Consider the following 23,664-nt stretch of genomic DNA (forward strand, 5'->3'; position numbering starts at 1 on the left):
ATTCAGAATTGGCTTGCCTGCAGAAAGCAAAGTGTCGTGGTGGAGGGAGTATATTCAGATTGGAGGGTTGTGACTAGTGGTGTCCCACAAGGATCGGTTCTGGGACCTCTTTTCATGATTTTTATTAACGACCTGGATGTGGCGTTAGAAGGGTGGGTTGGCAAGTTTGCAGACGACACAAAGGTTGGTGGTGTTGTGGATAGTGTTGAGGATTGTCGAAGATTGCATAGAGATATTGATAGGATGCAGAAGTGGGCTGAGAAGTGGCAGATGGAGTTCAACCCAGAGAAGTGTGAGGTGGTACACTTTGGAATGACAAACTCCAATGCAGAGTACAAAGTAAATGGTAGGATACTTGGTGGAGTGGAGGAGCAGAGGGATATCAGGGGTACATGTCCACAGATCCCTGAAAGTTGCCTCACAGGTAGATAGGTTAGTTAAGAAAGCTTATGGATTGTTAGCTTTCATAAGTTGAGGGATAGAGTTTAAGAGTCACAGGGTAACGATGCAGCTCTATAAAATTCTGGTTAGGCCGCACTTGGAGTACTGTGTACGGTTCTAGTCACCTCACTATAGGAAGGATAGAAACATAGAAACATAGAAAATAGGTGCAGGAGTAGGTCATTCGGCCCTTCGAGCCTGCACCGCCATTCAGTATGATCATGGCTGATCATCCAACTCAGAACTCTGCACCAGCCTTCCCTCCATACCCCCTGATCCCCGTAGCCACAAGGGCCATATCTAACTCCCTCTTAAATATAGCTAATGAACTGGCCTCAACTGTTTCCTGTGGCAGAGAATTCCACAGATTCACCACTCTCCGTGTGAAGAAGTTTTTCCTCACCTCGGTCCTAAAAGGCTTCCCCTTTATCCTCAAACTGTGAACCCTCGTTATGGACTTCCCCAACATCGGGAACAATCTTCCTGCATCTAGCCTGTCCAATCCCTTTAGGATTTTATAAGTTTCAATCAGATCCCCCCTCAATCTTCTAAATTCCAATGAGTATAAGCCTAGTTCATCCAGTCTTTCTTCATATGAAAGTCCTGCCATCCCAGGAATCAATCAAGGATGTGGAAGCATTGGAAAGGGTACAGAAGAGATTTACCAGGATGCTGCCTGGTTTAGAGAGTATGCATTATGATCAGAGATTAAGGGAGCTAGGGGTTTACTCTTTGGAGAGAAGGAGGATGAGAGGAGACATGATAGAGGTGTACAAGATATTAAGAGGAATAGATAGAGTGAATAGCCAGTGCCTCTTCCCCAGGGCACCACTGCTCAAAACAAGAGGACATGGCTTTAAGGTAAGGTGTGGGAAGATCAAGGGGGATATTAGAGGAATGTTTTTTACTCAGAGAGTGGTTGGTGCATGGAATGCACTGCCTGAGTCAGTGGTGGGGCAGATACACTTGTGAAATTTAAGAGACTACTAGACAGGTATATGGAGGAATTTAAGGTGGGGGGTTATTTGGGAAGCAGGGTTTAAGGATTGGCACAGAATTGTGTGCCGAAGGGCCTGTACTCTGCTGAACTACTCTATGTTCTATGTCTCTCTGTTTGAAATATGGAAAAATATACAGCACAATTCATGCCCTTCAGCCCACAAAGCTGGGCCGAACATGTCCCTACCTTTGAACTACCTGGGCTTTACCCACAGCCCTCTATTCTTCTCAGCTCCATGTAGCCATCCAGGAGTCTCCTTAAAGACCCTATCATTTCGGCCTCCATCACCACCGCTGGCAGCCCATTCCACTCACTCACCATTCTCTGCATGAAAAAATTTACTGCTAACATCTCCTCTGTACCAACTTCAAGCACCTTAAAACTATGCCCTCTTGTGCTAGATATTTCAGCCCTGGGGAAAAGCCTCTGACTATCCACACAATCAATGCCTCTCATTATCTTGTACACCTCTATCAGGTCACCTCTCATCCTCCGTTGCTCCACGGAGAAAAGGCCGAGTTCACACAACGTACTCCCATAAGCCATGCTCCCCAATCCAGGCAACGCCCTTGTAAAATCTCCTCTTCACCCTTTCAATGGTTACAACGTCTTTCCTGTAGTAAGCTGACCAGAACTGAGCATAGTACTCCAGGTGGGGTCAGACCAGGGTCTGATATAGCTGCAACATTACATCTCAGCTCTTAAACTCAATGCCATGATTGATGAAGGCCAATGCACCATATGCCTTCTGAACCACAGAGTCAACCTGTGTAGCAGCTTTGAGTGTCCTATGGACTCGGACCCCAAGATCCCTCTGATCCTCCACACTGCCAATAGTCTTTCTATTAATACTATATTCTGCCATAATATTTGACCTACCAAAATGAACCACCTCACAGTTATCTGGGTTGAACTCCATCTGCCACTTCTCAGCTCAGTTTTGCATCCTACCTATGTCCCGTTGTAACCTCTGACAGCCCTCCACGCTATCCACAACACCCCCAACATTTGTGCCATCAGCACATTTACTAACACATCCCTCCATGTTCTCATCCAGGTCATTTATAAAAATCACAAAGAGTAGGGGTCCCAGAACAGATCCCTCAGGCACACCACTGGTCACCGACCTCCATGCATAATATGACCAGTCTACAACCACTCATTGCCTTCTGTGGGCAAGCCAGTTCTGGATCCACAAAGCAATGTCCCCTTGGATCCCATGCCTCCTTACTTTCTCAATAAGCCTTGCATGGGGTACCTTATCAAATTCCTCGCTAAAATCCACATACACTATATCTACTGTTCTACCTTCACTAATGTGTTTAGTCACATCCTCAAAAAATTCAATCAGGCTTTTAAGGCACAACCTGCCTTTGACAAAGCCATGCTGACTATTCCTAATCATATTACGCCTCTCCAAATGTTCATAAATCCTGCCTCTCAGGATCTTCTCCATTAACTTACCAACCACTGAAGTAAGACTCACTGGCCTATAATTTCCTGGGCTATCCCTACTGCCTTTCTTGAATAAGGGAACAACATCCGCAATCCTCCAGGACCTCGCCTGTCCTCATTGATGATACAAAGATCATTGCCAGAGGCACAGCAATCTCCTTCCTTACTTCCCAAAATAGACTGGGGTATCTCCCATCCGGTCCCAGTGACCTATTCAACTTGACGCTTTTCAAAAGCTCCAACACATCCTCTTTCTTAATATCTACATTCTCAAGCTTTTCAGTCCACAGCGTCATCCTACAATTGCCAAGATTTCTTTCTGTAGTGAATACTGAAGCAAAGTATACATTAAGTACTTCCGCTGTCTCCTTCGGTTCCATACACACTTTTCCACTGTTACACTTGATTGGTCCTATTCTCTCACGCATTATCCTCTTGTTCTTCAAATACTTGTAGAATGCCTTGGGGTTTTCCTTAATCCTGCCTGCCAATGCCTTCTCATGACCCCTTCTGGCTCTCCTAATTTCATTCTTAAGCTCCTTCCTGTTAGCTTTATAATCTCCTAGATTCCTATCATTACCTAGTTTTTGGAACCTTTCGTATGCTCTTCTTTTCTTCTTGACTCGATTTACAACAGCATTTGTACATCACGGATCTCCTTGCACCCTACCATCCTTTCCCTGTCTCATTGGAACACACCTACGCATAACCCCACGCAAATGTCCCCTGAACATTTGCCACATTTCTTCTGTACGTTTCCCTGAGAACATCTGTTTCCAAATTATGCTTCCAAGTTCCTGCTGAATAGCCTCATATTTCCCCTTACTCCAATTAAAGGTTTCCCTAACTTGTCTGTTCCTATCCCTCTCCAATGCTATGGTAAAGGAGATAGAATTGTGAACACTATCTCCAAAAATGCTCTCCCACTAAGAGACCTGACACCTGACCAGGTTCATTTCCCAATACCACATCAAGTACAGCCTTTCTGCTTGTAGGCTTATCTGCATATTGTGTCAAGAAACCTTCCTGAACACACCTAACAAACTCTACCCTATCTAAACCCCTCACTCTAGGGAGATGCCAATCAATATTTGTGAAATTAAAATCTCCCACCACATCAACCCTGTTATTATTACTCCTTTCCAGAATCTGTCTCCCTATTTGCTCCTCGATGTCCCTGTTACTATTGGGTATCTATAAAAAACACCCAGTAGTGTTATTGATCCCTTCCTATTCCTAATTTCCACCCACAGTGACTCCGTAGACAACCTCTACATGACTTCCTCCTTTTCTGCAGCCGTGACACTATCTCTGATCAACAGTGCCATGTCCCCACCTCTTTTGCCTCCTTCCCTGTCCTTTCTGAAACATCTAAAGCCTGGCACTTGAAGTAGCCATTCCTGCCCCTGCACCATCCAAGTCTCTGTAATGGCCACAACATCATAGCTCCAAGTGCTGATCCATGCTCTAAGCTCATCCGCTTTATTCATGATGCTCCTCGCTTTAAAATAGACAAATCTCAAACTATTGGAATGAGCACGTCCCTTCTCTATCACCTGCTTATCCTCCCCTTCGCACTGTCTCCAAGCTTTCTCTATTTGTGATCCAACCGCCCTTTCCTCTGTCTCATCAGTTCAGTTCCCACCTCCCAGCAATTCTAGTTTAATCTCTCCCCATTAGCCTTAGCAAGCCTTCCTGCCAGGATATTGGTCCCCCTGGGATTGAAGTGCAACCTGTTATTTTTGTACAGGTCACACCTGCCCCAAAAGAGGTCCCGATGATCCAGAAATCTGAATCCCTGCCCCCTGCTCCTTTCGTTCAGCCACGCATTTATCCTCTACCTCATTCTTTTCCTATACTCACTGTCACGTGGCACAGGCAGTAATCCCGAGATTACTACCTTTGAGGTCCTGCTTCTCAGCTTCTTTCCTAACTCCCTGTAGTCTGTTTACAGGATACCCTCCCTTTTCCTACATATGCCGTTGGTACCAATATGTACCACGACCTCTGGCTGTTCTCCTTTCCACTTCAAGATATCGTGGACACGATCAAAAGCATCCCAGACCCTGGCACCTGGGAGGGAAACTACCATCCACATTTCTTTCCTGTGTCCACAGAATCGCCTGTCTGATCCCCGAACTAAAGAGTCCCCCATCACTGCTGCCATCCTCTTCCTTTCCCTACCCTTCTGAGCCACGGGGCCAGACTCTGTGCCAGAGGCGCAATCACTGTTGCTTCCCCCAGGTAGGCTCCCCTCCCCCACCAACAGTACTCAAGCAGGCATACTTATTGTTAAGGGAGACAGCCACTGGGGTTCTCTCTAGTACCTGCTTCTTGCCTTCCCTCTCCTGACCCACTTCTCTCTCTCCTGTGGTTCCGGGGTGACTATCTGCCTATAGCTCCTCTCTATCACCTCCTCACTCTCCCTGACCAGGCGAAGGTCATCAAATCGCATCTTCAGTTCCCTGACTCGGTCTCTAAGGAGCTGCAGCTCGACATACCTGGTGCAGATGTGGTCGTCCTGGAGGCTGAGAGTCTCCAGGACCTCCCACATCTGACACCGAGCACAGAAAACTGGCCTCACACACATATTCTCTGTCTTTATTTTAAACAGGTAACCTACTTTGCCTCGACCCTTTATCGCCGAAGCCCCATTGAGCCAATGCCTTCTGACTCTGTCACCCTCTGCTCAGTTGCCCGCTCTGTAAATCTGTCTACCTTATAAACTCTTCCCGCTGTTCTCACTGGCTGACCTCCACACATTTGCGCAGTCGTGCCCCATTCAAACCACCGAAGAAACAACCACTGTTATTTACCACCGTTAACCACTGTTGATTAGTGGGAACTGAGGTTGAATTCCAGAATGTGACCCTCACATCAGATTTACCATCTATATCTGGTTTGTATCAGGTTCATTGTTTTGGAGAATTTTGCACTGTCTTTTGTTTTTCAGAAATATTCTTCATCAGATTATATCCCATTTTCCATCACAGTCAGGTTTTTCAGTCCATTCTCTCCTATCAGTTTCCCTGCTTCACAAGCCTCTTCCCACCTACGCACCACACCCAGCAACAGTGACCCCAACTCCATGGTCCCTCATGTGTTTATCCAGCTTCCCCATTACATTCAATCTCTACTGTTTCACTTCAACCACTCCTGTGACAGTAAGTTCCACATTCTTTTCACCACATTTCTTGTGGAAGTTATCAATGACCAACTGTGTTATATCTTTGACTTTTGGTCTCCACACAAGCAGAAATATTTTCTATCGAATCCATTCGGAATCTTAAATTCCTCCATTTGATCCTCCCTGACATCATATCCAGATAAAAATACACAACCTGTCCAGTCTCTCCTGTAAATTCCTTCTCTCAGTTATGGTATAATTCTCATAAACATTCCTTATACTTTCTCCCATGGTTCAATATCCCTCTTTCTCCATTCGTGTCAGTGGGAATGAGTTTATTGGGAATTTTCAGCAGCTTGTAATAACTTGGCTCAGATTCCTGCTGTCGGAATGCCAACGATCAGTTTCAGTCAATTGAGATCTGTGTTTTATTTATTTCAGGAGGAAGCTCGTCGGAAGAGGAGGTAGGACATGGTCTTGACTGAAACTCTGTATGAATTTATAAAATACTTCAAATATCACTGATGCTCAGTTTATAACTACATGTATAATATTTACAGGATTAGTGATGATAACCACGCATTGTCAGTGACAGATGGTGCCCTACTGGTTGAAAAATTCGATCACCCCTATTTGCTCGACAAGGTGTCAGAAGAAGCAATTGACAGCATTAAACAAGGTAAAACATCAGATTCATTTGTCCTTGTTTATGAGACACAACTAAGTTATAATTAGACACAAAATATGGCTGTAATTATAGGCTGAAGGGAAACTATAGACAATACGACATAGGAGCAGAATTAGTCTCTTTGGCCCAATGAGTTTGCTCCGCTATTTAATCATGGCTGATCCTTTCTTCCCCTCCTCAGCCCCTCTCCCCTGCCTTCTCCCTGTAACCTTTGATGCCACGTCCAATGTCCAATGTCCATGTCCAATCAAGAATCTGTTGAGCTCTGCCCTAAGTACACCAAACGCCCTGGCCTCCACTGCTGCCTGTGGTAATAAATTCATTAAATTCACCACCCTCTGGCTAAAGACATTTCTCCACATCTCTGTTTAAATGGATGTTCCTCTATCCTGAGGCTGTGCCCTCTTGTCCGAGATTCCCCACCATGAGAACATCCTTTCTACATCTACTCTGTCCAGGCATTTCAGCATTCGAAAGGTTTCAATGACATCCCCCCTCATCCTTCTAAATTCCAGCTAATACAGACACAGAAATGTCAAATGTTCATCATATGATAACCATTTCATTCCCAGAATCATCATTGTGAACCTCCTTTGAACCCTCTCCAATGCCAGCACATCTTTTCTTAGATGAGGAGCCCAGAACTGTCCACAACACTCAAGCTGAGGCCTCACTAGTGCCTTATAAACCCTGAGTATCACATCCTTGCTCTTGTATTCTAGACCTCTTAAATCGAATGCTAACATTGCATTTGCCTTCCTCACCACTGACTCAGTCTGCAAGTTAACCTTTAGGGTGTTCTGCACAAGGACACCCAAGCCCCTTTTCATCTCAGATGTTTGGATTTTCTCCCCACTTAGAATATAGTCTGCAGATTTATTTCTACTACCAAAGTGCATGAGCATGCATTTTCCAACATTGTATTTCATTTGCCACTTTCTTGCCCATACTCCGAATCTGCCTAAGTTCTTCTGCTGCCTATCTGTTTCCTCAACACTACCTGCCCCTCCACCAATCTTTACATCAGCTGCAAACATAGCAACAAAGCCATCCATCCCATCATCTATGAGGGTGATTGATAATTTCGTGGTTTAAGGTCCATTTTCTCAGACAGTGCTTACTTGTAATTTTCAATCATCTGAAACAGAAATACCACAAAAGTTATTAACTTCAAACTTTCTGTATAATCACTCAAAGAGTTGAACTGCACGTGAATGTAACGAGAGCTGTATAACCCATCTCCTTCTACGTTGGCCATAAACTTATCAATCACCCCTCATAAGTCATTTATATACAGCATAAACAGAAGTGATCCCAACACTGACCCCTGTGGAACACCACTAATCACTGGCAACCAACTAGGATGTGATAATTTTATTCCCACTCGCTGTCTCCTACCGATCAGCCAATGCTCTAAACATGCCAGTAACTTTCCTGTAATACCATGGGCTCTTAACTTGGTGAGTAGCCTCGTGTGGCAACTTGTCAAAGGCTTTCTGAAAATCCATATAGACATTTCCCCCATCCAAAGGTAGAGCGTTCCTATGAAACGGTTCGTAAGCCAGAATGTCGTAAATTTAAGAAGCAATTACCATTTATTTATATGGGAAAAATTTGTGAGCGTTCGCAGACCCAAAAAATAACCTACCAAATCATGCCAAGTAACACATAAAACCTAAAGTAACAGTAACATACAGTAAAAGCAGGAATGATATGATAAATACACAGCCTATATCAAGTAGAAATAATGTATGTACAGTGTAGTATCACTTACCGGAATTGGGAAGATAGCGCTGAGCACACTGATGATGGTGTGTTAGGCTGAGTCGTCGGAGGTTGGGTTGGTGCAGTGGTGCCTAACCTCCAGGCCGCCAACCGATACCAATCCACGAAGCATGCAGCAGTACAGCGGTAGCTGGGACACACCCAATGCATCTTTAGGAAAAAAGCCAAAATAAACAAGCTAATTAATTAGGTGCCGCTCGGCACATAAATATCAGCCCAGATCAGAGGCGATTGCTGATTGCGTCGCATTAGGGTTAGGGTTAGTCTCTGATCTGTCGCCTCTGATATGAAAACAGGTAACTAATGTAGCTCAAACAACAGGAATTCTGCAGATGCTGGAAATTCAAGCAACACACATCAAAGTTGCTGGTGAATGCAGCAGGCCAAGCAGCATCTGTAGGAAGAGGTGCAGTTGACGTTTCAGTCCGAGACCCTTCGTCAGGACTAACTGAAGGAAGAGTGACCCTTACTCACTCTTCCTTCAGTTAGTCCTGACGAAGGGTCTCGGCCTGAAACGTCGACTGCACCTCTTCCTACAGATGCTGCTTGGCCTGCTGCGTTCACCAGCAACTAATGTAGCTCTTTCGTAACAGTGAAATTTTGTAAAGCGAACGTTCGAAAAGCGGGGGACACCTGTGTACAACATCTCCTTTATCTATCCTACGCGGAATCTCCTCAACGAATTCCAACAGGTTCGTTGGTCAAGATTTTTCCTGAAGGAACCATGCTGAATTTGTCCTATCTTGTCCTGCGTCACCAAGTACTCCATCAGCTCATCCTTACCAATTGACTCTAACATCTTCCCAGACACTGAAGTTTGGCTAACTGGTCATAATACCCTTTCTGCTGCCTTCCTCCTTTCTTAAAGAGTGGAGTGACATTTGCAATATTCCAGTCGTCTGGCACCATACCAGAGTCAAATGATTTTTGAAAGATCATTACTAATGGCTCCACAATCTGAACCACTACCTCTTGCAGACCCCAAAGGTGCAGTTCATCTGGTCTGGGTCATTTATGTACCCTTAGGTCTTTCAGCTTTTTGAGCACCTTCTACCTTGTAAAATTAACTGCACTCACTTAGTTCTCCTGCCACCTACTTGTCCGCATTATTACTTCTCCGGCGTCATTTTCTTGCAATCCTACATCCATTCTCTATTATTTTTACATACTTGAAAAAGCTTTTATTATCCACTTTGATATTGTTTGCTGGCTTGCTTTCATATTTCATCTTTTCCCTCCTAATGATTCTTTCAGTTGCTCTCTGTAGGGTTTTAAATCTTCTCAATCACTTGTCATCTGCAAACTTGGAGATGCTGCATTTAATTCCCTCATCCAAGTCATTAATATATATTGTAAACAACTGGGGTCCCAGCACTGAGCCTTGCGGTACCCCACTAGTCGCTGCCTGCCATTCTGAAAAGGTCCCGTTCATTCCCACTCTTTGCTTCCTGTCTGCCAACCAATTCTCTATCCACATCAATACCATACCCCCAATACCATGTGCTTTAAGTTTGCACACTAATCTCCTGTGTGGGACCTTGTCAAAAGCCTTTTGAAAATCCAAATATACCATATCCACTGGTTCTCCCCTATCCACTTTACTAGTTACATCCTCAAAATATTCTATGAGATTTGTCAGACATGATTTTCCTTTCACAAATCCATGCTGACTTTGTCCAATGATTTCACCGCTTTCCAAATGTGCTGTTATCACATCTTTGATAACTGACTTTAGAACTTTCCCCACCACCGATGTTAGGCTAACCGGTCTATAATTCTCCGGTTTCCCTCTCCCTCCTTTTTTAAATAGAATAAATGGTGTAAAGACAGTAAGGCAGAAGGGCTGAAATGTGTGTACCTCAATGCAAGAAGCATCAGGAACAAAGGTGATGAACAGTGAGCTTGGATACATAGAACATAGAACAGTACAGCACAGTACAGCACAGTACAGGCCCTTTGGCCCACAATGTTGTGCCGACCCTCAAACCCTGCCTCCCATATAAGCCCCCACCTTAAATTCCTCCATATCCGTGTCTAGTAGTCTCTTAAACTTCACTAGTGTATCTGCCTTCACCACTGACTCAGGCAGTGCATTCTACGCACCAACCACTCCCCGAGTGAAAAACCTTCCGCTAATATCACCCTTGAACTTCCCACACCTTACCTTAAAGCCATGTCCTCTTGTTTTGAGCAGTGGTGCCCTGGGGAAGAGGCACTGGCTATTCACTCTATCTATTCCTCTTAATATCTTGTACACCTCTATCAAGTCTCCTCTCATCCTCCTTCTCTCCAAAGAGTAAAGCCCTAGCTCCCTTAATCTCTGATCATAATGCATACTCTCTAAATCAGGCAGCATCCTGGAAAATCTCCTCTGTACCCTTTCCAATGCTTCCACATCCTTCCTATAGTGAGGTGACCAGAACTGGACACAGTACTCCAAGTGTGGCCTAACCAGAGTTTTATAGAGCTGCATCATTACATCGTGACTCTGAAACTCTATCCCTCGATTTATGAAAGCGAACACCAAATAAGCTTTCTAACTACCCTATCCACTTGTGAGGCAACTTTCGGGGATCTGTGGATATGTACCCCCAGATCCCTCTGCTTCTCCACACTACCAAGTATCCTGCCATTTACTTTGTACTCTGCCTTGGAGTTTGTCCTTACAAAATGTACCACCTCACACTTCTCCGGGTTGAACTCCATCTGCCACTTCTCAGTCCACTCCTGCATCCTATCAATTTCTCTCTGCAATCTTTGACAATCCTCTACACTATCTACAACACCTCCAACCTTTGTGTCGTCTGCAAACTTGCCAACCCACCCTTCTACCCCAACATCCAGGTCGTTAATAAAAATCACAAAAAGTAGAGGTCCCAGAACAGATCCTTGTGGGACACCACTGGTCACAATCCTCCAATCTGAATGTACTCCCTCCACCACCACCCTCTGCCTTCTGCAGGCAAGCCAATTCTGAATCCATCTGGCCAAACTTCCCTGGATCCCATGCCTTCTGACTTTCTGAATAAGCCTACCATGTGGAACCTTGTCAAATGCCTTAATAAAATCCATATAGATCACATCCACTGCACTACCCTCATCTATATGCCTGGTCAGCTCCTCAAAGAACTCTATCAGGCTTGTTAGACACGATCTGCGCTTCAGAATGCCTTGCTGACTGTCCTTGATCAAACCATGATTCTCTAAATGCCCAGAGATCCTATCTCTAAGAACCTTTTCCAACAGCTTTCCCACCACAGACGTAAGACTCATTGGTCTATAATTACCCGGACTATCCCCACTACCTTTTTTGAACAAGGGGACAACATTCGCCTCCCTCCAATCCTCCGGTACCATTCCCGTGGACAACAAGGACATAAAGATCCTAGCCAGAGGCTCAGCAATCTCTTCCCTCGCCTAGTGGAGCAGCCTGGGGAATATTCCATCAGGCCCTGGGGACTTATCCGTCCGAATGTATTTTAACAACTCCAACACCTCCTCTCCCGTAATATCAACATGCTCCAGAACTTCAACCTCACTCATATTGTCCTCACCATCATCAAGTTCCCTCTCATTGGTGAATACCAAAGAGAAGTATTCATTGAGGACCTCACTCACTTCCACAGCCTCCAGGCACATCTTCCCACCTTTATCTCTAATCGGTCCTACCTTCACTCCCGTCATCCTGTTTTTCTTCACATAATTGAAGAATGACTTGGGGTTTTCCTTTACCCTACTTACCAAGGCCTTCTCATGCCCCCTTCTTGCTCTTCTCAGCCCCTTCTCAAGCTCCTTTCTTGCTTCCCTATATTCCTCAATAGACTCGTCTGATCCCTGCTTCCTAAACCTCATGCATGCTGCCTTCTTCCACCTGACTAGATTTTCCGCCTCACTTGTCACCCATGCTTCCTTCACCCTACCATTCTTTATCTTCCTCACCGGGACAAATTTATCCCTAACATCCTGCAAGAGTTCTCTAAACATCGACCACATGTCCATTGTACATTTCCCTGCAAAAACATCATCCCAATTCACACCCACAAGTTCTAGCCATATAACCTCATAATTTTCCCTTCCCCAATTAAAAATTTTCCTGTCCTCTCTGATTCTATCCTTTTCCATGATAATGCTGAAGGCCAGGGAGCGGTGGTCACTGTCCCCCAGATGCTCACCCACTGAGAGATCTGTGACCTGATCCGGTTCATTACCTAGTACTAGATCTAGTATGGCATTCCCCCTAGTCGGCCTGTCCACATACAGTGAGAGGAATCCATCCTGGACACATTTAACAAACTCTGCCCCATCTAAACCCTTGGAACTAATCAGGTGCCAGTCAATATTAGGGAAGTTAAAGTCACCCATGATAACAACCCTGTTATTTTTGCACCTTTCCAAAATCTGCCTCCCAATCTGCTCCTCTGTATCTCTGCTGCTACCAGGGGGCCTATAGAATACCCCCAGTAGAGTAACTGCTCCCTTCCTGTTCCTGACTTCCACCCATTCTGACTCAAAAGAAGATCCTGCTACATTACCTGCCCTTTCTGTAGCTGTTATAGCATCCCTGACCAGTAATGTCTCCCCTCCTTCCCTTTTTTTGCCCTCTCTATCCCTTTTAAAGCACTGAAATCCAGGAATACTGAGAATCCATTCCTGCCCTGGTGCCAGCCAAGTCTCTGTAATGGCCACTACATCATAATTCTATGTATGTGTAAGAAATAAAGTGTATGATCTTGTTGCATGATTGCAAATTGCCAGGTATGATGTTGCAGCCATCACTGAATTGTGGCTGAAGGATGGTTGTAGTTGGGAGCTGACTGTCCAAGGTTACACATTATATCGGAGTGATTGGAAGGTAGGCAGAGGGGGTGGTGTGGCTCTACTGGTAAAGAATGGCATCAAATCAGTAGAAGGATGTGACATAGGATTGGAAGATGTTGAATACTTGTGGGTTGAGTTTCGAAACAGCAAGGATAAAAGGACATTGGTGGCTGCTATATACAGGCCTCCCAACAGAGCTGGAAGGTGGACCACAGATTACAACAGGAAATAGAAAAGGTGTGTCAAAAGGGCAATGTTACGGTAGTCATGGGAGATTTTAACATGCAGCTCAATTGGGAAAATCTGGTTGGTAATGGATGTCGAAAGTGAGTTTGTTGAATCCCTAAGAGATGGCATTTAAAGCAGTTTGCATTGATCTACCAGGGGATGAGCTATAGTGGATTGGCTGTTATGTAATGAACCGGAGGCGATTAGGGAGCTGACAGTAAAAAACCCTTAGGAACCAGTGATCACAGTATGATTGAGTTCAACTTGTAACTGGATAGGGAGAAAGTAAAGTCTGATGTAGCAGTATTTCAGTGGAGTAAGGGAAATTACAGTGGTATGAGAGAGGTGTTGGCCAAAGTAATTTGGAAAGAGCTGCTGGCAGGGATGTCAGCAGAGCAGCAATGGTGTGTGTTTCTGGGAAAAATGAGAAAGCTGCAGGACACGAGTATTTTTTCATTTCTTCCAAAAACTGAAGAAATACTCAAATTGTGAAATCGTACAACCATGGCTGACAAGGGAAGTCAAAGCCATTGTAAAAGCAAAAGAAAGAGCAGACAACAAAGCAAATATTAGTGGGATGATAGCAGATTGGGAAGTTTTTAAAAACCTACAGAGAGCAACTAAAAACATCATTGGAAGGGAAAAGATGAAATATGAATGCAAGCTAGCAAATAATATCAAAGTAGACAGTAAAAGTTTTTTCAAGTATGTTAAAAATAAAAGAGAAATGAGAGTGGATATAAGACCACTAGAAAATGAGGCAGGAGAAATAATAACAGGCGACAAGGAGATGGCTGGTGAACTAAATGACTATTTTGCATCAGGCTTCACTGTGGAAGACACTGGCAGTGTGCCTGATGTTGTAGTGTGTGAAGGAAGAGAAGTGGGTGCAGTTACTATTACAAGAGAGAAGGTGCTCAAAAAGCTGAAAGACGTAAAAGTTCATAAGTCACCTGGACAAGAGGAACTGCACCCTAGGGTTCTGAAAGAGGTCGCATTAGTGTTTGCGGTGACATTTCAAAAATGATTGGACTCTTGCATGGTGTCAGAGGACTGGAAAATTGCAAATGTCACTCCGCTCTTTAAGAAAGGAGGAAGGCAGCAGAAAGGAAATTATAAACCAGTTAGCCTGACCTCAGTGGTTGGGAAAATGTTTGAGTCAATTGTTAAGGATGTGGTCATGGAGTACATGGTGACACAGGACAAGATAGTATAAGGTCAGCATGGTTTCCGTCAGGGAAAATCCCGACTGACGAACCTGTTGGAATTACTTGAGGAGTTTATAAGCAGGATAAATAAAGGAGATGCAGTGGATGTTGTATATTTGGACATTCAGAAGGTCTTTGACAAGGTGCCACACATGAGGCTGCTTCCCAAGTTAAGAGCCGGTGGTATTATAGGAAAGCTACTAACATGGTTAGAGCATTAGCTGATTGGTAGTAGGCAGAGTGGGAATAAAAGGATCCTTTTCTGGTTGGCTGCCAGTGACGAGAGGGGTTCTACAGGGGTCGGTGTTGGGACCACTTCTCTTTATGCTGTGTATAAATGATTTAGATGATGGAATAGATGGGTTTCTTTGCCAAGTTTGCAGATGATACAAAGATTGGTGGATGGGCAGATAGTGTTGTGGAAACAGGTAGGATACAGAAGGAATTAGACAGATTAGGAGTATGGGCAAGAAAGTGGAAAATGAAATACAATGTTGGAAAATGCATGGTCATGCACATTGGTAGTAGAAATAAATGTGCAGACTATTTTCTAAATGGGGAGAAAATCCAAAAATCTGAGATGAAAACTCCCAACTCTTTGTGCAGAACACCTTAAAGGGTGACTTGCAGGTTGAGTCGGTGGTGAGGAAGGCAAATGCCATGTTAGCATTGATTTCAAGAGGTCTAGAATACAAGAGCAGGGATGTGATGCTGAGGCTTTAAAAGTCACTGGTGAGGCCTCACCTTGAATATTGTGAACAGTTTTGGGCACCTCATCTGAGGAAGATGTGCTGGCATTGGAGAGGTTCCAGAGGAGGTTCACAAGGATAATGCCAGGAATGAAAGGGTTATCTTACAAGGAACGTTTCATGGCTCTGGGTCTGTACTCGCTGAAATTCAGAAGGATGATGGGGGGCGGGGGGGGAATCTCATTGAAACTTTTCTAATCTTGAAAGGCATAGACAGAGTAGATGTGGAAAGGATGGTTCCCATGGTAGGAGAGTCCAGGACAAGAGGGCACAGCCTCAGGATAGAGGGGCGCCCTTTCAAAACAGAGATGAGGAGAAATTTCTTTAGCCAAAGGGTGGTGAGTTTGTTAAATTTGTTGCCACATGCAGCTGTGGAGGACAGGTCGTTGGGTGTATTTAAGGCAGAGATTGATAAGTTCTTGAATGGACATAGTTTCAAAGGTTACGGGGAGAAGGCTGGAAACTGGGCTTGAGGAAGAGATGAAAAATAGGATCAGCCATGATTGAATGGCGGAGCAGAGTCGATGGGCAGATGGCCTAATTCTACTCCTGTGTCTTATGGTCTTTTAAACTTTATGTATCTGACGAAACTTTTGTTGTCCTTTTTAATATTATGGGCTATCTTAATTTTGTATTCCCTCTTTACCTTCTTAATGACTTTTTTAATTGCCATTTAAAAGCTTCCCAATCCTCTAACTTTCCACTACTTTTTGCTCTGTTTTATTCCCTCTCTTTAGCTTTTATGTTGGCTTTGACTTCTCTTGTTAGCCACATCTTGCCTTCAGAGTACTTCTTTGGGCTGCAGAAACATAGAAACATAGAAAGCCTACAGCACAATACAGGCCCTTAGGCCCAAAAAGCTGTGCCGAACATGTCCTTACCTGAGAATTTACCTGGGGTTACTCAAAGCCCTCTATTTTTCTAAGATTCATGTACCTATCCAGGAGTCTCTTAAATGACCCGATCATATCTGCCTCCACCACCGTTGCTGGCAACCCATTCCACGCACTCACCACACTCTGTGTAAAAAAACTTACCCCTGACATCTCCTCTGTACCTGCTTCCAAGCACCTTAAAATTGTGCCCTCTCATGTTAGCCACCTCAGCCCTGGGAAAAATCCTCTGACTATCCTCTCGATCATTGCCTCTCATCATTTTATACACCCCTGTCAGGTCACTTCTCATCGTCCGTTGCTCTAAGGGAAAAAGGCCGATTTCACTCAACATATTCTCATTAGGCATGCTTCCCAATCCAGGCAATGTCCTTGTGAATTCTCCTCGGCATCCTTTCCATGGTTTCCGCATCCTTCCTGTCATGAGGCGACCGGAATTGAGCACAGTACTCCCAGTGGGGTTTGACCAAGGTCCTATATAACTGCAACATTATCTCTCGACTCCAAAATTCAATCCCACAATTGATGAAGGCCAAAACACTGTATGCCTTCTTAACCACAGAGTCAACCTGCGCAGCAGCTTTGAGTGTCCGATGGACTCTGACCCCAAGAACCCTCTGATCCTCCACACTGTCAAGAGTCCAAGAGTCATTAATACTATATTCTCCCATCATATTTGACTTGTCAAAGTGAACCACCTCACACTTACCTGGGTTGAACTCCATCTGCCACTTTTCAGCCAAGTTTTGCATCCTATCAATTTCCCACTGTAAACTCTGGCAGCCCTCCACACTATCCACAACACCCCAACCTTTGTGTCATCAGCAAATTTACTGACCCATCCCTCCACTTCCTCATCCAGGTTATTTTTAAAAATCATGAAGAATAGGCGTCCCAGAACAGATCCCTGAGGCACACCACTGGTCCCTGACCTCCATGCAGAATATGATCTATGCTTTGCCTTCTGTGGGTCAGCCAATTCTGGATCCACAAAGCAATGTCCCCTTGGATCCCATTCCTCCTTACTTTCTCAATAAGCCTTGCATGGGGTATCTTGTCAAATGCCTTGCTGAAATTCCATATAATACTCTACCTTCATCAGTGTGTTTAGTTACATCCTCCAAAATTCAATCAGGCTTGTAAGGCGCGACCTGCCTTTGACAAATCCATGCTGACTATTCCTAATCATATTATGCCTCTCCAAATGTTCATAAATCCTGCCTCTCAGGATCTTTTCCATCAACTTACCAACCACTGAAGTAAGTCTCACTGGTTTATAATTTCCTGGGCTATCTCTACTCACTTTCTTGAATAAGAGAACAACATCTGCAACCCTCCAATCCTCCAGAACCTCACCCATCCTCATTCATGATGCAAAGAACATCGCCAGATGCTCAGCAGTCTCCTACTTCCCACAGTAGCCTGGGGTACATCTTGTCTGGTGCCGGTGATCCAACTTGATACTTTCCAAAAGCTCCAGCACATCCTCTTTCTTAATATCTACATGCTCAAGCTTTTCAGACCACTGTAAGCCATCCCTACAATTGCCAAGATCCTTATCCATAGTGAATACTGAAGCAAAGTATTCATTAAGTACCTCTGCTATCTCCTGTGGTTCCATGTACACTTTTCCACTGTCACACTTGATTGATCCTATTCTCTCACATCTTATCCTCTTCACATATTTGTAGAATGCCTTGGGATTTTCCTTAATCCTGTCCTAATCCCATTTGTTTCCCTGAGAACATCTGTTTCCAATTTATGCTTCCAAGTTCCTGCCTGATAGCCTCATATTTCCCCTTACCCCAATTAAACATTTTCCTAACTTGCTTGTTCCTATCCCGCTCCAGTGCTATGGTAAAGGAGATAGAATTGTGATCACAGGAGATGGAATTGTACATATCCTGTGTCTTCTGAATTGCTTCCAGAAGTTCCAGCCATTCCTGCTGTACCGATCTTCCTGACAGTGTTGTTTTCCAATCAATTCTGGCCAACTCCTCTCTCATGTCTCTGTGGTTCCCTTTACTACACTGTCATCCTAATGTATCTGACTTTAGCTTCTCTGCAAATTTCAGGGTGAATTTGATCATATTATGATCACTTGTCCCTGAGTCTTTTATCTTAAGTTATCTAATTAAATCTAATCAACACCCAATCCAGAGTAGCTGATCCTCTTCTGGGCTCAACCACGAGCTGCTCTCGAAAGCCATCTCATAGGCACTCTCAGAGTTCTCCCTCCTGTAATCCAGCACCAGCCTGATTTTCCCAGTCTACCAATCTACCCATGACCATGGTAACATTGCCCTTTTGGCATGTATTTTTTATCTCCCATTGTAATTTGCAAGCCAAATCCCTACTACTGTTTAGGGGTCTGTATACAACTCATGTCAGGGTCTTTTAACCCCTGCAGTTCCTTAGCTCTATCCACAATGATTCAATACCTTCTGACCCTCTGTCATCTTTCTCATGATTTGATTTCATTTTTTACCAACAGAGCAATGGTGCCCCATCTCCCTTCCTGCCTGTCCTGTTGATAACAATGTTTATCCATGGACATTAAGCTCCTTGCTGTAATCTTTCACCCATGATTCAGTGATGCCTACAACATCATACCTGCCAATCTGCAACTGTGCTGCAAGTTTATCTACCTTGTTCCATATACTGCGTGCATTCAGATACAACACCTTCAGTCCTTTTTCAATTTTATGTTGCAACTCATTCTGTTGAATACAATTTTGTCCTATCAACAGCCTCTCCTCACGACACATTACCTCCGTCTGTAAACCAGCTGCCTCATCTTCAACACTATTATCCACCTTTCCTACGATACTCCTTGCATTGAAATATATTGAGCTTAGGACACTAGTTGCACCATGCTCAACCTTTTGATTCCTAACTTTGTCTGAGGTCTTATCTCCACAACCTCTCGACTAACTGTTCTGGCACTTTGGTTCCCACCCCCCTACAACTCCAGTTTAAACTCCACCGTGCAGCATTAACAAACCTTCCCACCAGGATATTAGTCCCCTCCAGTTCAGGTGCAAATTGTCTTTTCTGTACAGGCCCCACCTTCCCTGGAAGGAGCCCAATGATCCAAAAATCTTATGCCCTCCCTCCTACACCAACTCCTTAGTCACATATTAAACTGTATAATCTTGCTTGTTCTGGCCTCACCAGCATGTGGCACGGAGAGCAATCCTGAGATCACAACCCTGGAGGTCCTGCCCTTTAACTCAGCACCTAAAGCCTTGAACTCCCTTTGCAGAACCTCATCACTCATCCGACCCATGTCAGTGGTACCAATATGGACCACGACTTCTGGCTGTTCACCCTCACACTTAAGAATGCTGAGGACTCAATCCGAGATATCCCAGACCCTGGCACCCGGGAGGCAACATCCCATCTGGGAATCTCGCTGTCGCCCACAGAGCCTCCTGTCCTTTTCCCCAACTAACAAATCCCCTGTCACCACAGCATCCCTCTTCTCCCGGCTTCCCTTTTTATTATTATTATTTTTTTATTGCAACACCAACAAATTACATTTAATATAACCAGTTGCTAATTACATTTTGACTGTTTAACCCAGCCACCCCCAACCTTCATCACCATCCCCTCCACCCATCTCTCCCCCCATCCTTCTCCCCTCCACCAATCAACTGAATAGTAGTACATACACAGACAAAGCATTCCTATTTTAACAAAAAATCTCTTAAGTTAGATATCAAATTTGCTCACATTAAGATTGTGTTTGGTCGTGCATCATTTGCTCTTGCTGATGAAAGTTCCAGGTAAGAAAGGGTCCAAAAAGCTCCGAAGCCAGTGAGTATTTGAAATATCATGGGGAGGTTTCCAATGCTGGACTACAATCTTCTTAGCTGCAGTCAGGCCTGTCAGCCAGATTTTGTGTGTTTTTTTCCGTAAGGGAAAGGTGGGAGTCATCATTTAGAAGATGTACAGCGGAGTCCATTGGTAATTGTACCCCCGTTAGTTCTGGAAGAGTACTGACAACCTTCCCCCTCAAATCAAAAACCCCTGGACATTCCCATACAACATGTATAAAAGAGCCAATGGCTCCATGGGGGCAAAATGAGCAATATGGGTCAGGAACCAGTCCCATTTGATGTCTAATTCTCGGTGTTAGATATGCTCTATGACAAAATTAAAAGTGTATATCCTGATGATTTGGGTTTTTCGAATCACCAGCAGCATTATCCCAAATCGCATCTCAGTCTAAGTCTTGTCCCAATTCAGATATGTCCCTATCCCAAGCTTTCATTCCCGATGTGGGCATATAATTCTGGGAGTTTAATTTATCATAGATATATGACACTATCTGTCCTGGAGCACTCTGTATCCAACTTAAAATGGGATGGTCCTTTAAATCTGACCCCCAGGGAATGCCGTAGGCTTTACAAGCTGATCTTACTCGAAAGTAGAAGAAAAGAGAGTGTTTATCAATATTATATCGAGATATCAGTTCTTGAAAGCTAAGGATAGTACTTGCCCCATTAATATCTTGATGAGTAGTAATACCGTATTCTCCCAAGTTCTGTTAGTGAATGGTTTCCCCCCAGATAGAAAACGATTATTGTTCCATAATGGAGATGATTTGCACCATACGCTTTTAAATTGTAGGATTTTTTCTGCTGCTCTAAACACTTGTAATATATGGGTTAAAATTGGACCTTAATACAAATCACAAGGTGTTTTCACCCACAGAACTGCTGCTCACTGGATTTTGTTTTTTTTTTAATTTTATTTTTATTTGGATAAGGAATTCACAATTATCATGTACTTTTTTCACACATATAACCTTTTCCATTTTTTATATGTATAAAACTACAATTATTTATACATTCTTAAGTACACATTGAGATGATATAAAAGGAAAATAAACATTTAAATAGATAATTATGTACTGTGGTAAATCTAACCTATTAGGCTAAGTAATGAAATTAGTTGTTAAGAAAAATGGTAATAATAGTTTCCATACAACCCTTCTGGACCATTTCCACTGGTCCAAAATGTTGCATACAAGCCTATATACCAACCATTGTAGGTATTTATATCCCAATTTGTTCGTGCTTGTTCCTGCCCGCAGACATAATTATCCAATCCCTATGTACTTATTTACTTAATTTTTTCTTTTTTTTTATCCCTTTCCCAAATCTTTCCCTTTACCTGTGTTAATTCTCTATTTTCCAAAAAAAAAACCAACATTTAGACTAGGGGTGCTTACGTTAGCAATATTACTGTGTTGATGAGAAGAGCAATATAAATCATTAGGAGAGTCATCTAAAGTCTGCTCACATTGGGGTTATATATTCAATCCATTTATTCCAGATTTGATAAAATGTTTCTTTTTGAGTTCTCAGGGAGTAAGTCAACTTTTCCATTTTAAATATTTCCAAGATAATTTTGTACCAATCTTCTAATGTAGGTGGTATTGGATTTAGCCATTTTCTAGTGATTGATTTCTTACTTGCCGCTAAGAGGGCCTGCAGCAACTTTATATCTTCCTTCTGTTCAAGGAACAGTACATGCCCCAAATAGAGCGTCTCAAAGTTCAGAGGTATCTGGGACCTAAGTACCTTAACTAATGTTCTATGAATACCTTCCCAATATAGACTTAATTTAGGGCAATCCCAGAAAATATGAACATGATTTGCCTCCTTGGAGCCGCACCTTCTCCAACACATCACATTTGTATCTTTATATTTTTCCTGATATGGGGTCTTGAAGTATCTTATAATGTTTTTCCAACAATGTTCTCTCCAAGTCAAAGAATTAGACGAGGACCATTGAAAGCTGCAGATTTTCCCCCAAGCCTCCTCTGAAAGTACCAACCCCGCTTCTTTCTCCCACTTCTCTTTAATATACAGTGTATTTACATTTTTAGCATGGGAGAGTGCATTATATAGGGGCGCCAGTCCTTTCAATTGATACATTAATATTATGTCTCATTACTATCATAACTCCTTTCGTACGAGTACCACCAGCTGATGCCACAATAGGTTTATAAAATTGGTTTTGAACCCTGGGAATGTCATTAGGTTTAAGATGTGTTTCCTGTAACAGTGCAATATCTATTTTCTTTCTGCGTAAGAAAGCTTGAACGCTTGTAGGGAGAGTTTAATCCTCTAACATTAAATGATACAATAGTAAGATTTTTTAAATGTATCCATGTTGCTCATCTTCCCCTAGATCTGTTGTTGTAAGTTGGTGGTGGAGCCCTGAGTTACCCCTTTCCCACCCCCCTCCCATCACCTCTCCCATTCAACCCTTTACTTTGTAATATCTGTGAGTGTCACTTAGCAATGTCAGACACTGAACACTGGCATCAACCGCCCCCCTTCCAGCACCAACAAATTAGAAAGGCAAAGCAGTTCTCATAGACAATCATATCAAAGAGACAAGAAAAAGCAACCTGGACAAACCCGTTAACCAATATAAGTAAAACCGTTTCTGTCTCAAATATAGTATAACACATAATCAAGATTCCAACAGCTATCTTGCAAGAAACTGTCGCTTCAATAGACCGTCGCTTAGCGATGGCACCAATGATGTCTTATCTGGTGCCCAGTAATGTAAACAAGTCAACTAGAGACATAACGTTCTAAAGTTAGTCAGAACAAACTGCTGTTTTTCAGCTTCATTCTTGATGAAGTATCACATTTGGGTATATTGAATATCACCTTAAAGCTCTGACCTGCAATAGTCAGAAACAAATTGGCCCCTTAATTAACTAAATACAAAGGTGCAACGAATGACTTTCCGATAAAAGAATAACCAGAAAACTTCACACCTAGGACGTTAACTTGCCCGTGCCTGATAGATTGAGCATACAGGCAAGTCTGAGCTCTTAATGCTGTTCCATCTCCTCCTGAGGGGCATGTGGACTTTGCCCAGGGTCTTCTTCCATACCTCCCAGCACCGATGATTTCAGAGCTTCTTTCGCTTCCTCTGCTGCATTAAGCGACATCTTCATGCCCTTGATATTCACTTTCAAAATCGCTGGGTATATGAGGAACGAGTCAATCCCCTTCTGTCGAAGTTTAGCGCGGATCTCCGTGTATCCCTGCCATTCCTGCATCGTGCCGGGGCTGTAGTCAGCGAAGAACTGCAGCTGGGTGCCATCAGGGAGAGTAGGTTTGGCTTTCCTCTCACCCTCCAGGATAGCCTGCTGGTCGATATACCATAGAAGCCTAAAAACCATGGTCTGTGGTCTTGAGGTGTTGTTGGAAAAGATCCTATGTGCTCTATCAATCTCCA

The 23,664-nt window shown here is 43.5% G+C and overlaps 1 protein-coding gene across 2 annotated transcripts in view; it reads left to right on the forward strand.

Annotated features, from left to right (window-relative positions):
* LOC134346562 (nuclear factor 7, brain-like) overlaps positions 1–23,664 on the forward strand; it is a 33,862-nt gene that overhangs the window by 4,764 nt on the left and 5,434 nt on the right. For both annotated transcript variants that reach the window (XM_063047980.1, XM_063047981.1), the window contains 2 exons: positions 6,465–6,487; positions 6,584–6,702. In XM_063047980.1, coding sequence (XP_062904050.1) covers positions 6,465–6,487; positions 6,584–6,702 — 142 coding nt within the window. The remainder of the gene's footprint in view (positions 1–6,464; positions 6,488–6,583; positions 6,703–23,664) is intronic.

The sequence above is a fragment of the Mobula hypostoma genome, chromosome 5, assembly GCF_963921235.1.
Source record: "Mobula hypostoma chromosome 5, sMobHyp1.1, whole genome shotgun sequence".
Lineage (NCBI taxonomy): Eukaryota > Metazoa > Chordata > Chondrichthyes > Myliobatiformes > Myliobatidae > Mobula > Mobula hypostoma.